Genomic DNA, 14,502 nt, shown 5'->3' on the forward strand with positions numbered 1-14,502 from the left:
GAATTATTAACTTCATTAATTGGCTGTCACTTAGGCTAGTGGTACAGGCTACCTAGTGTAAGTAAGGTCGTTGCCCTTTCTGGGGTCTGTACCCATTATCACTTAATCAGTATTAAATTCCCGATGTTTTGGGACTAAAGCAATATTTTACCTAATACGATACTACTTCAAGTTTCACGTTAGTTATCTACTCATCTTATCAAACCTGTAATATAAGATTTCAGGATCCTAACCTACCTAAATATTCAGCGGTATGTAATTATTGAAAGCCTGCAATTTCTGAAATATTTTTAATTACAGCACAATGCCATGTTCTTTTCTATAGTCACTGATTGATTGGCACCAACGAAAACAATATTATCCAGCATAAAGTATTGTTTTCATATATTATATCTAACATAGTTCGTTAATTAAATTATTTAACTAACATATTGTCCTACTGGACGTAGGATTACTTTAGGAAGTAGAATCGATGAGGTCACAGCCTCGTGCGCCAAACAAATTTTTGCAGCTATACAATTATGGTAAAGGAAAACATTTGTAAGAAACTATACTCACTACTCACGAGACTACTAATACTATATGATTAACAGTAGTATATTATATTGTCAAAATAATTGATATTACTTGTAGAGTTCCAAAAGTCGAACTAACCGCTTCGACAGTCCCTTCTTGGTTCGAGTACCTATCTAGGAAATTATCTACCTGCGTTCTTTTTCCCAGAAAAGTACCATCCTAGACCTTTTAAGAGTAGATTAAATGGGTTTATTTTAGATACTCATGTAACATCCTCGTCTTCATCATCACTAACCATCAGTTGAAGTGAGAAACAAAGGCAGAGTCCGATTTTTTAAGCAGTTACTGTCTGTTTTGAGTCAGCTATGGCCAAGTGCGGGTTGGGGACTATGCATGCCCTCGAGAAATGTATTATAAAAAATTTCATCATCACGATAATCCATTATTGATTAACTAAAAAAGTCAGTAATCATACAACATGGCAATTAAAATGTGTGGTACCGCTTCATTGCTTGTATGTAAATTCAACATACCAATTTCACTTTCACAAAAAGTGCTACTTTACATATTATCTTCACAGTACTGTCTCCATAGTAATTAGAGTGATAACTGGTTTTTCTGTATGGAAATTCCAGAACAGCTATTGTGTTTGATTATATTGACGTTAGATCATCGAAACTTAGAGGAATTATTATTTCCTGCGTAATTAAATGATCAATTCGTCCTCGGGGAAAACTGGTGTTATACGTACTTATTTCATAGTGTGAAAATTATCATGATTACCAATGTTAGGATAAATAAACCTTTATTTTTATATAGAAGTATAACAATTCCGCACAAAACATGATGAAACGTAGACCGCATATGGCAGAGATTTATGAAATGCACGCATTTATAATTTTACAACATAAGTACTTTAACTTTAAAACCTATAACTTCACGATCTTAACTAGTGTCAATTCAATCATAATTTTAAAACAGTTAATGAAATCAAACAGTAGTTCATTCACAATGTATTTTACTCCTAACAATGAGATATTATGTCCACCATGTTTTGCTACGGACTTCATTCCGGGCCGAGTTCTCAAGAACACATCGATGACGTCACTGTACACACAGTTCACAGTTGATTCTATGATAAGCACTTAAACAATGATTACTACGTACACGCTAATGTTTTCCCACAAATATTGACCCAACACCGTATCTGATACACTCCGAGATGACTAGTAAAAGATAAATTATTTATGAGAAACAAAACCTATTAGGTATTAAAGATGATATACTATTTCTAATAGAATAGTATCCAATATATCCCGGAGCATGGTAATGTGCGCAGTATATGACAATAGGCTTGCCCACTATTACGTGGATTTAACTTTGCGAAGTGCGAACGGCGAAAACATATCTTCCTATGCTAACAGGCTACCATTACAGGCTTGATTTCATAAATAAATAAATTTAATTAGCAATGTCGTTGACCTACAGCATTGCTAGACGTCCCACTGTCTCGCACATTGTAACCATGGCCGTCACTCGGTCAAGGTTTGCTTCTTTTCCTTGTCTATGTATAAAATATGTTAATACTAGATGGCTATAAATACGATATACAAAACAAAACTGTTGGACATATAAATAAAGCTTTTATATCAAAATTATTATACGATCCCGAGATCTATCAGACTTCGCACAATCCTTTTAATGCACTTCAAGATTGTAAATATTATTGTGTAAACCATACTTTCAAATAATCCTATTGCACAATGATACGAAATACGCAAACTTTTTGTGGAACATAATATCCCGTGCAGTCCTTGTTAAGACGAAATATAAATTAACCAATATTGCGCAATACTTATCCTAAAAGCTGCTATAAAAAAAATCGTTCAAACTTAATTTGTTCAATGATCGTGTATTTTGCACTAAATATCTAATATTGGGCAGTGAAATTTATCGACTTAGACTAGCTTTATTTTATAAAGTTCGTATTCAAAATATTTTAAAACGTTTCAAAGCCACAACCGGTTTGGAAACACAGGAGCCAAAAAAATCGAAAGCGAAAATCGAAAAGCTGTATAATAAGAGGATCATGTTTTTTCTAATACCAGCAGTTTTAAGCTCGATGAAGATTAGAGGCTGAGAGAATAGCAAAGAAGCTGACTAATCTGTGTGACACGAGAATAATATCTAAAGTCACAGTGTAGTTGAATGTCAAGGTCCTAATAAACTGAGTATTCGGTAGGTCAATTGTTTGAGATTGGACGTCTGATCGTAACTATTAATAAGTTCAATTTATTTGTGGTGGAGAAAAGAATAAGACTTAATTAAGCAGACGAACGACACTAAAGTGAGTAATTGAATCAGTTACACTCAATCCTTGAACACTCGATGAGTGATGGGTTTTTAAACAATCTTATTACTTTTGGAGGTCGTGTAACACATTTTGTTCATAAGTCCGATTTGTAAATTGAATTTTTGTCGGTATCTTTTTTCCTGTTGTACTTTTTCCTTGACGATTAACCCAATGTATTGACAAAATATATTTGCGTATCGGCGTTGATAGTAATGCCTATAATTGACATAAATTACACGGACAGCTGGGTAAAATGGCGTCAATGTCAGGTATACCAATAACTAGATTAACGTCAGAACTACGCTGAGAACCAATATGAAAATGATCAACCTAATGAGTAACTAAGGACAAATTTTAATTATCCATTCCATGGAAAAGCTAGGAGGCAGAGCGGTTGAAGTATAGATTAAACAAGGTAAAAGTTTTATTAAGAATTACCACATTTAAATTAACCGCAATACTGTAAAATAGGGCCATAGGTCGTTACTTATAATTCTTACTCATGGATGGACAGCAATCTCGCCTTTTTCATATTTCAACAAATATTTTAAAGTGACATGCTCATAACACTGTTAGTTGAAAGTTTTTTTTATTTAATTAATTAATAGCCAATGTATGTAGCCACAATAGCGGATTAGGGCACTCAAGCTCCCCACAAAATCATTGGTCCTAAGGGCAACACCTATACCACCAAGCTCTTGAATTTCAAACATTGCAAATAAATACGGCATCCACATTTTGATTGAATGACATGAACTACATATTTGGTTTTCGTCATTGACCATTCACAACGGAATCTGCTATTCCGAGTGGTCCGAAAACCGCATGGCACGTGCAAGTCGTGCAACTTCCCTGCATAACGTACCACAAGGTACTACGAGTCTATCGAATTAGTGATCGGTAATTAGACAGACGAGTTCTCTGTAATTTTCTCGTGTTTCTACAAACGACTGCACAGAAGTAGTGGCGGTGCAACTTCGATTGAAATCGAAGGTGTGTGTGTTAATATAATTAAACCCGTTACGAGAGCAAACGTAGGTACTTTTCTTCTTGAACTATATGGTAAATGCAAAGTCTTATAAGACAGCAGAAGTAAATCCTCTTCTTTGGAGATTCAAATGAATTACCTACCTCGAATTTGTTTAATAGGTAGGTACTACAGCAACTATAGATACACCAATCCGAATGAAATATCACGTAAGAGAAATTATAGGGAAGCACTTACGATTGCTAATTCAAAAGTTCGTACTACATAAATATTAGCTCATCAGATACAAATATATTGCGGAACCAATAAGTATTACAAAAAGTGTTTGCTTTCACGAATAAGAAGAAACAGATGCGAGTTCTACAGCGAATGGATGTTGATAGAAGATCGTTTATTGCTCATATCTCGTCTCGGCAAAATCTCCTACAAGCGTATGAATGAATTGAATGTTTCCTGTCAGCCAATATGAAGCCACACTGTGCAAACTTAGTCATATGATAACCGCGCTACTATGCGATCAACGTAATTACTTCTTATCACATATTCAAACATTCCCATAGTGATAATACTGACAGTGACTTTCATTCAGTAAAGGATCAATTTAGTATCATTTTAGAATGAAGGAATAAAAATAATCCTTGGATACTAGACATTAGACTCATAAAGATACCATTACAATTGATAATTATTTCTTCGGTGATTAAAAATATTTAAAACATACAACACCTGAGCAAATTATTTAATAATGCAATCAAAATTATTATTCTGTAAAAATTTGTTAACACACAAAAAATTGTTAAAACTCGTGTTTTTGGTAGTACAATGAATGCGCAGTTTTTCAACTAGGCATTACTGATTACAGAATATTTTTTGTATATTTTTCAGCTTAGCATTCTTATACACAGGCAGTGTCAATTGATAATAAAGTTGGTATTGAAATATTGTTTGTTTCAGTGCATCATGACGATCCAGAGCATGACGGTGACGGACGCGCGTGATGCCACCAAGAAGCACTGCTGTCAAGGGTGAGTTGAATAAATTTATCTGTTAAATACCCAAATACAGAAAAAATATCCAGGTAATAGACGAAGAGAAATATAGTTTCTCATAATGAGCGTTCCTGGGGGAAGTCACTCTTCCTCATCTCCGGCTTGCCTTAGTTGGCTGGTCGGAGTGAAAATTGACGAGGAAGCCGGTCCCCCGCCTCTGGCTTGCCTTCATTGGCCGTCCAGAGTGGAGTTGCAAAAGCAGAGCTCCCACTCTGTTCGGAGGACGGATACTGAGCGTAAGTGGCCAGTGGGTCAGTGATAACGTGTTAGTGTCAGTGGGCCGGACCCTCAGGGAGCAAGTGATCTGAGTTTAACGTCCAGCGAGGCCTCTCCGTCCTTCAGCCGCACACGTCCCTGTTGCCCCCTTGTTACATTTTGAGCGACTAGTTTGGGGAGCCCCGTTTGTGAGTTGGCGAGTCTCCGCCTGCCATTTTTACGTGTTTTACATTGTTATAGACAGGCGCCATAGTCCCTGTAGATACATAGTTTTCCAGTCCATCAGCACCCCATCCCAATAATAATAATAAATAAATAAATATGATTGGACAACTCACACACGGTCATTTGATTCCAAACTAAGCAGAGCTTGTACTATGTATTTATTTATTTATTTTATTTATTTATTTATTTAAGGAAACTTAACAGCTTATTATTTTACATTAACATGATACTAAATTATTGCTCACTCAACTGTCAGCCACCTCCGAACACACCGCACCCATAGTTCACAGTTAAAAGCTACAAGAAAAAATAAAAATAGGACACACATGTAAGGGTAGCGACCGACAACAGAGCAGCATACATAAACACTTAAGCCTATAACAAAGTTTCACTACATGCATGTAAATAAATGTTGAAGTAACATACAAGTATTTCCAGTTGCTGAACAGACTGACTTATAAACTATTACACATACATAAACGCAACCATGGCTAAAATTGTGTTCTTAATATGAGCAGAAATTTAGAACGAAATAAAAAAGTTAACTTAAACCATGTAAACTGGGCTAGATTCATTTACCAATGAGTATGTCCATAATTTCTTTGCGGTATGAGTTTTTAGATAGATGAAATATATCAACGTTTTCAAAACTTTCGGTGTAAGTGCGAACCAGTCGAGTCATAACTGCATTCTTGCCGTAATTGGTACGGTGGTGGGGTATACTGAATAAATGAGTATGTCTAGTGCGAAACCTTGGAGTACAGAACTCTACACATGACAACAGATCACTACTGTCCAACCCTCCACGAACGATGTCAAAAAGTAGAAGCATGTCTAACATTTTACGTCTGTCCATTAGGGGAAGTAGATTATAATGCTTGCAGTCTGCGATATAAGAATAATGAGGCTTGTTGCATTTGTAATTCAGAAATTGGTAACCAAATAACTGATAAACATACTTATATACTTCTAAATACATACTTAACATCCAGGCTCAGAACAAATACTCGTGCTCATCACACAAAGATTTGTCCCGGGTGGGATTCGATTATTATAGCCCAAGTAGTTTTTCCTTTTAGTTTTGCCATAGTTCCACTCAGTCCGGTGACTGTCCTTGGATGCATTTTCTAGTGTAGACAGGGATAGTCACCGGAGTGTGCAACCATACATTTTTTGAATATTAAAGCTGTCTAAATGGGCCTCTAAGTGTTGACTTCGACCCCACGCACGTCTTCTAAAAGTCCGGGACTCCATAGTCCCGAGATAATGAACAGGCATTAAAAGTACATATATACAGGGAATAGCATTATTATTCTATCGATATTACAATAGTGATTACGGAACGATTTTTATTGAACCAACAGAATTTACAAAACAGGTAATTAAAACGTGTGTAGTGCGCATAGTGCGTATACATAATTCTCGGAATCTCTAATGAAGCGATTGCCTGGAATAGATTTAGGAAAATCCCACTGAATCAGGAAAAAAATACAATTACAGTAGAGGCCGTGCCGAAGTAGCGGTTAGCAGACCATTTAAATAAGGATGTGTTATTTAACTATTAATTAGGACAGTCCTGAGGATAAATGAGACATTTTTGTTCGTGGTTGTGCTTTTTGTGAAGCTAGCAGGAAATAAAATCAATATTTGATACTCCAGTTACGTTTAAAACAATCAGTGTACCGCTAACGGCGTTTACAATTATTCTAACTAGTAACTACCAACATGAAAAACCCCTACTAAAGGTAACTACGTCCGTGACACGTGGCATGACAATAAATTTGGTTACCACGCCGCTACTACTTGGAGTGGGTGTCCAGGGTTAGATTTCCACACAAAGTCGATGACTGATGAGCTATTGCAAATGACTTTCAAAACACTTCTTTAAACTTTAGTGTTTTCCTCGGCGGATCCTATCAAACCTCTTCAGTGCGATGAGTCGAATCTTGAATTCGAGCTAGAAGTTGCTAGTTATAAATTGATCATAACAGAATATAATTCTGACTAAATATTCTAAAGGGAATAAGTAAGACTACATCCTAAAAACTCCTAGATTTTAGTTCTCAGGCAAATTTACAATGTAATAAAGGTACTACTAACAAGAACACTAATATTGCCAACATCTAACGAACACATATTTATCCCGAAAACACGTAATGTTTACTAATTATCTATTATAATTAACCACAAATTCTAATTAGCTATTTGAAGTCAAGCGCTTTAATAAAGATACTGAAAATATACTAGGTACGAAATAATTTTGACATAGGTATTACATTTTCAGGTAATTAATTAGCTAGTGTGTTTAAACTGCAATCGTGTTGTGTTACTTTAAATTTGATACGAGTTTATAACCCAAAGAAACATGAGAAAGAGTGCCTATAGTTTTAAGTAACGCGTAGTGAAATGATAGGGGATGGAAGATGATATCTCTTTTGCCATGATTTCTAAAATTCTTCTTCTTTGCATTCTAAAATTACAGCAAACTGCCTATAAACCTTATTGTTTTATCATTCGTCTGTCTAAAAAGAATGCAGCAGAAACCTTAATTCTATATTATACTGTTAAATATTTTTTTATCGCAAGATTTTTTTCAAACAGCTTTAAGCGTCTATGGTTTAGTGGTTTAGGTGGTAACCACCGCTTCGATTCCTTTATTGTTTTATGTTTACCTACAGGTGTTTACTCCTAACGGAATATCAAGTACCAATTCGGAAATCGTCCATAAAAAACAATACTTTTAATTATTTCTTTTTTGATTATTATGTTATTGTAAATCTGCAATATATAAACGATAAACATTACTATATTATATGTAATTATATTATTTACTTACCAGCTAAACTTGTAGACTCAGTCTATTTTTTGTTTCTTCTACCTTTATCACAACAAATCCTTCTTTTATGTTATTTGTATGAGCAATTCATTAACAACAAGTGATCATTAAAGTAATGTTTGCGGTCAAAGTTTAACACAGAAAAAATACATTTCAAGAGAAAACAATGGCAGTTACTAGATCGGTACTAGTAAAAATAATGAATGTGGAGTATTGTGGAGTAAAATTATAATGTTGTGGGCACCATTTCAAGTAATAGAATTTAGAAACAACAGAACAATACGTGGTAAAATAATAATTAGAAATATTGACACTAGCTTTTGATCACGAATCTGCTCGCATCCACTTCTTTAAACTTAGTTCAAACGCTATTTCTTCTAAATGTGTCTGTCTAAACTAAATCTATAAACCTGAAGAGAATCTTAAGAGACCATTAAACTATTATTTTTATACATAAGATGGAATTTTAGTATCATAGCGCCATCTAGTGCCAAAATTGAACATTAGAGTTAATACAAATAAATTAGTGCCGTAAATTAGCAATAGATGTCAGTAGCAGTTCGCCTGAATGTTTCAAGGAGGACATAATTATTTCAGTCATTTCACCAAAAAATATTAAGGGTCCTTTATTTCCGAGTAACGAAAGGGGTACAAAGGCTGTTAAGATTAGACTACAAGTAATGGCCGAAAGCAGGTATTAAAATCTATAGCGTAATTATATTCTCTTGCAAAAACCATTTTCTATTACCCGAAAGCAGAATTGAAAAATCTGCATATCAATGAATTTTCTTTAATCTTTAAAGTAAAGACAAACGAAATATGAATACTAATTTTATATTATCTCCAGCGAGAACGTAACGATTGTATTTTAAAACTATCTACTTTTGTATATTTAACTTTGACATTTATGAAATTGAAAAACGGTTGGATATTAAATATAAATATTATTTTATTCGGTGTCCCGGGGGAACCCTTTGAGGGACAAATTGAAACCTCCGTCATGTACAGCGACAAGCTCACTGAAATTACACTATTATCTCCGTCCCTTGGAGAAAAAACAAAATCAAGGAAAACAATGAACTTTTATAACCACCAGTATTTTTGCTATTTTTCCTGTTAAAATCATGAGTTGAATATTTTTATTATGACTTGGAGGTAGCACGTATAAAGGTGTCTTACAGGTACATTTAGGTATTAAGAGTATGAAGCTCGAGCTCAAGCGCAATAATAGAAAAAAAATAAAATGCAATATCTGTGGAAATGTTATTGGTCATATTTGACCGCACATCATTGGTAGCTAATTTTCCATCAATCCTTAAAATGTATAAGTATATAAACGCTAGAAAATTTGTTAAAACTGTACTCTATAACTATTTATCCACTTTTCAAAGCCAAGGTAATAATTTAATTGCTAATTCTCTCTGTGTATAAGAAAATAACTATGTTCTATTAACAACGACTGATAATTCTCAGATCTTATACGTGGGCCACTACTTATATTTTGAGCCTAACTATGAAAAACAGTAAATATGTGAGTGAAAACTACTTTATCGTGTTCTCGGGTATTCTTTTGCATGATCTAGATAGATTTTTATCCGATCGAAATATTTTTTAAATATTTTTTTTTCTTTCCCGAAGACCCCTCAAAAACAGGGTGTTTAAAAGCATAACCTGTTTCTTGTGCCGATGAAAAATCAAGGTTAATGCTATTTATTCTTGACGTTTTGGAACTAAATAAAGTCATTTGATGTCAAACTGTAATGTATGGCGAGAAACTAATTTATTCGATTATTTTCGTGCACATAACAGCCAGTTGTTTAACAAGATGTGTTAGAGCGGGCATTGTCATTATGGCACTCGACCTGTAAGATTTTGTGGTTTTTCCATATTTTAAACCAGTCTTTCGGTAATTTTTTGATTGTAAATCAATAAGAATTAACCATTCCACATTTTTCTAAAGACATTTTGGGCCGTGACAAAGTTTTTATAAAAAATCAAGGGACTTTTTGTTTCGAAGTGCTTCGAGCGCGAAAAACTTTTTCTGGATTTGGTTCATCTTAAAGCATCCATAAAGTCGACTGACGTTTACTTTTCGGCTCATGCGCATAGATCCTAGATCTGTGGTCTGTCACGATTTGATACATGTTTTTTTAAGCAAAACGATAGAATTTTTAAGCATTTGTTCGCACTAATCGGCGCGAGTACCTTTGCGAATTCTCGTAGAAAAAAATTTGGCTCATTTAGAAAAAAACTTCTAAACGGAAATGTTCTCTCCAAATATTTTATATCTAAGAGTGGAAATAATGTATAGGGTTGTATCGATCTATTGATGCGTCAGAAAACGAAAATGCATAATTAATTTTTGCACAGCATCGATTTTTCCGGACACAACTGGTGACCTTGGACGACCTTCAGGAATTTCATTGGTGAGGGAAAAATAATCATGATAGAACTCTACATATTAGTGTTTTAAATTTTCAAAAGATCGGACTTTATCACCAAAATAATAAATAAGTCGATATAGACACGACTGTTTCTAAAAGTCACGTCGAAAGTCGTAAAAAATATTTGCACGAAAATGTTAACATCCTAATACCATTTTCCCGCACACATACAATTTTCGATCGACGATATTGAAAATATTTTCTGCGCAGATTTCAAAACTTTCTTTGGAATGTAGTAATCAAAAAGGTCAAACTTTACGATGAAAAAACTAAATGGGGTCTAAAACAATCAGATTCGTCAAGGCTCAAAATATAAGTAGTGACCTAAGTATAATCCAACTGTAAGTAAATCAACAATTGGAAATATCTAGAGCTAGGATAATTATAATAAATAATGACCATTAATTATGTATCCACGCTGTCTGAATCGTTGTTACTGACCTACGTAGAACTAATCTTAATCTATTTATACTATTTTATACAATACGTGATTTAAATGAATAAGTTAGGAGTAGGTACTTGAACAAGATGGGACATCAATAATACATTTTGATTAATCGATATGAATACAAATCATTATAAAAAGAATAAGTACCGATCTCTCGTTATAACATTAGTTACTAAGCGTAGTGGTATAATCTCATTATTAGTTGGTGATCCTCAAGAGAGCACTAGCTTTAGCCCATGACTCCGTCTGCATGGACTACTATTAACTAACATTATGTATCAGACGAAACCACGGACAGAAGTTAGCATTTGTCCGGATTTTTTACTTATAGCTGACTATTTATAGTTATTTCTATCGAACAATTAAAGTCGTTTATCCTGAGTCTGACTGCTTTTCTAAAAGTCTGTCTACCCCCCCATCAGGCTAGAATAGTGTAGGGGTTAATTAGAGAGCTTGTGTATAGTGCAATACTGAAATTCAATTTCAATTCAAGTTTCAATAAAACAATTCCTAGGTAATATGGGAAACGCAATGTTAGCTAGATTTAATGGAACTGGCCCTACGCAAGAATACTGTTTGGATATCAAATACTCGTAAAATGTAAAGAAACCTTTTTTTTTACAGTTTCTCAAGTCCTTCGAAGCCTTTTGTCAAGTTCCTTCTAATATGATGGCTAAATACAAATATAGATGTGAAGACTCCGGTGCTAATAAATTTATCCCTTAAAGGAAAATGGCATAAGGAAACAATTGAAAGAACATACCGCGAGTTCTTAGAATATGTGATTTTCACGGGAAATATGTATAGAAAATATTATTACTTAAAACACCAATCAAGAACACTTTGACGCCATCTGCAGTAGGCATATCAGCGCAGACATTACCTATGCTCTAAGATTTTCCTTAGTAAACTTAAGTTTATCGTGAAATCCTGAAAAAAATCTTTCAACACACTGCCCAACAGTGGGTTTCCCCTTCACCAGCTGAAAGGAAAACCCTGATACATGTAGATTTACTTTTAAGAACTGTCGAATAACGTCGGTATCAATAGGTAACATAAGTCTAGTCTAAAAAAATTGGGTTGGTTTTGTTTATAAATTTGTTAGTAATTAGTGTATTTTACTATATACTTTTTATCCGTGACAAATTATGACAGGAAGCCTCCTCTACCACGTATATTGTTCAATAGCGTTAAACTCAAATCTACTGGATGGATTTTCATGCAGTTTTCACTAATAGATGGAGTTGTTCTCCAGGAAGTTATTAGTGTTTAATTTGTAAAAATTTTACCATAATGAAGCCAGACTTGCAAATAGTTTATGATTATCAAGAGAGATGAGAGAAAAGATATATTTAGCTTTAAATTAAACAATCATTGACTCATACATATTATGTTTGTGACCAATATTAAGTTAACTGAACTCCTAAATAAAACAAGTATCGAATTTTCTAGTTCATTTAGTTGTGGTACAAAAATAGTGTGTATTGGCAAAAAAATCTCTTTACAATAGTGAGGTCGTCCGTCATAGTTATATAACGTTTTGTTCTAATTGTCCAGTGTTAGTGACTGTGAAATTATTAGTTTTACATGCCAATCTTCTAACAGAGACTTCTGAGAGATAAGAATACAACGTACAGACAGATTTACATCTTATTTGTGTTGAATAATATTAAACGGTTTAGGAACTTTTGTGTGCCCTTCTACGAGGCTTGATTAAAGGTGAATAACAGCAATACAATCAAATAAGTCTTTATCATCAGTACTACTACCATTCTATATGCCAGTCTTACGGCTTATGTATCGGTGATTCGACTATCCAAAAGATAATTTATGAAACCAATGTGAAAATCGCCCAACTAGCACACAAGCTGCTTATACAGTCGTTATACAGCCTGATAGTTGCATAAGAGTCGTTCAAATGCTGTACAATTCTCTATAAGTTGTATACTAGCTATTTAAAAAACCCTTTAACAGCTAGGCGGGACAGTAGCCGTTTAGTAGGAAACTAATGACTTATAGTGATATATGAGCATGTAATTGCATCGCTAGACAGCCTAGGGAAGTATAACTGAGTTAATGGAATCTTCTATAACACCGTAAACTGTATAAGGGGACTTTAGGAGATAAAGGAGTTTAAACGGAGTTATGCGTTGCGCTTATAGCGCTCAAGAGCGTAAATAAGCTTTTTGTAATGCCTTAGGTTCTATAACAGATTTTTTTAGGGCTAGTGTATTACTCATCTATAAAAGAGTTGCGTAGGTCTTTAATAGCGCCTTGAGCGTTATATCAGATATTTATATGGCTTCTGTACGGCAAATAGATGTATAAGGTATCATTCGAAACATTTTTACAGCCATGGGGATTACAGAATTATGTTAAGCACCTAAAGCGCTATAACCGAGTAATATACCTTTATACTAAAGCTTAAAATTATTATCATAATGTATTTACATAGGTGCAGTGGTGGTTCAGTCTGTCAACTGTTTTTAAAGAAAAAATAAAATAAAATAAAATAAAATAAAATAAAATAAAATAAAATAAAATAAAATAAAATAAAATAAAATAAAATAAAATAAAATAAAATAAAATAAAATAAAATAAAATAAAATAAAATAAAATAAAATAAAATAAAATAAAATAAAATAAAATAAAATAAAATAAAATAAAATAAAATAAAATAAAATAAAAAAGATTTTCAAACTATTTTAATATTCAACGACTGACCCCTAAAAGTAAGCGACCAAAACAGTTATATTGAAGCACTCCTATGCCACAACTGCAAAACCTTGAGGTCTACAACAGCAAACACTAGAGCCTTTGTACAGCTTAAGGCGCTAGACCAGATGTAACCAACTCTGAGAGCTGCTTGATCGAGACGCCATTATAGCATTTGGTAAACATATTTTTTGAGGTTATTACGATCTTTTGAAGATCATATAAATCTATAGCCTGGTAACGTTAACATAATTAAAATCATTTTTTATTACCTATAACCCTAATTAAATTATCTGTAACCCTCAAAGTCTTATTTATGTTCAAAATACAATTTCCAAATCCACATATCTATATAATTTTTGCACTTAAAACTGAATATTTTGAGGGCGCATGAAAATATTGACGATAATATACATATATATTGACAGCAAACTTGAACTCGCACTTTCATATCACGTACACAAAGAAATAAAAGCGATAGACTACTTGTTATTTTAATAATCCAATCCGTAAAAATAAAATGTCTCCTCATTTGTCACTGATGATTCATTTTAAAAAAATATATTTAGTTTACACCATAATAAACCGACTATATTACTAATTTAGAGCGTTAGCATTTATAACCGTTACACAGTAGCGCTAAAATAAGGTAAAGGTGGTATAATCGCGCTGCAAGAGCTTTTTCGAACGCTCGTGGCGCTAACCACCTCTG

General features: G+C 33.7%; 2 protein-coding genes across 3 annotated transcripts in view; one reads left to right on the plus strand and one right to left on the minus strand.

Annotated features, from left to right (window-relative positions):
- LOC142978041 (uncharacterized) overlaps positions 1 to 14,502 on the minus strand; it is a 48,562-nt gene that overhangs the window by 9,685 nt on the left and 24,375 nt on the right. The gene's annotated exons all lie outside the window — the stretch shown is intronic.
- The window catches only part of LOC142978039 (glutathione hydrolase 1 proenzyme-like), a 56,182-nt gene that overhangs the window by 1,317 nt on the left and 40,363 nt on the right, over positions 1 to 14,502 (plus strand). Inside the window, exon 2 of the mRNA XM_076122267.1 lies at positions 4,812 to 4,882. Within this exon, the coding sequence (XP_075978382.1) occupies positions 4,818 to 4,882 (65 nt within the window). The 5' untranslated portion in view covers positions 4,812 to 4,817. The remainder of the gene's footprint in view (positions 1 to 4,811; positions 4,883 to 14,502) is intronic.

This window comes from Anticarsia gemmatalis, chromosome 13, assembly GCF_050436995.1.
Source record: "Anticarsia gemmatalis isolate Benzon Research Colony breed Stoneville strain chromosome 13, ilAntGemm2 primary, whole genome shotgun sequence".
NCBI lineage: Eukaryota > Metazoa > Arthropoda > Insecta > Lepidoptera > Erebidae > Anticarsia > Anticarsia gemmatalis.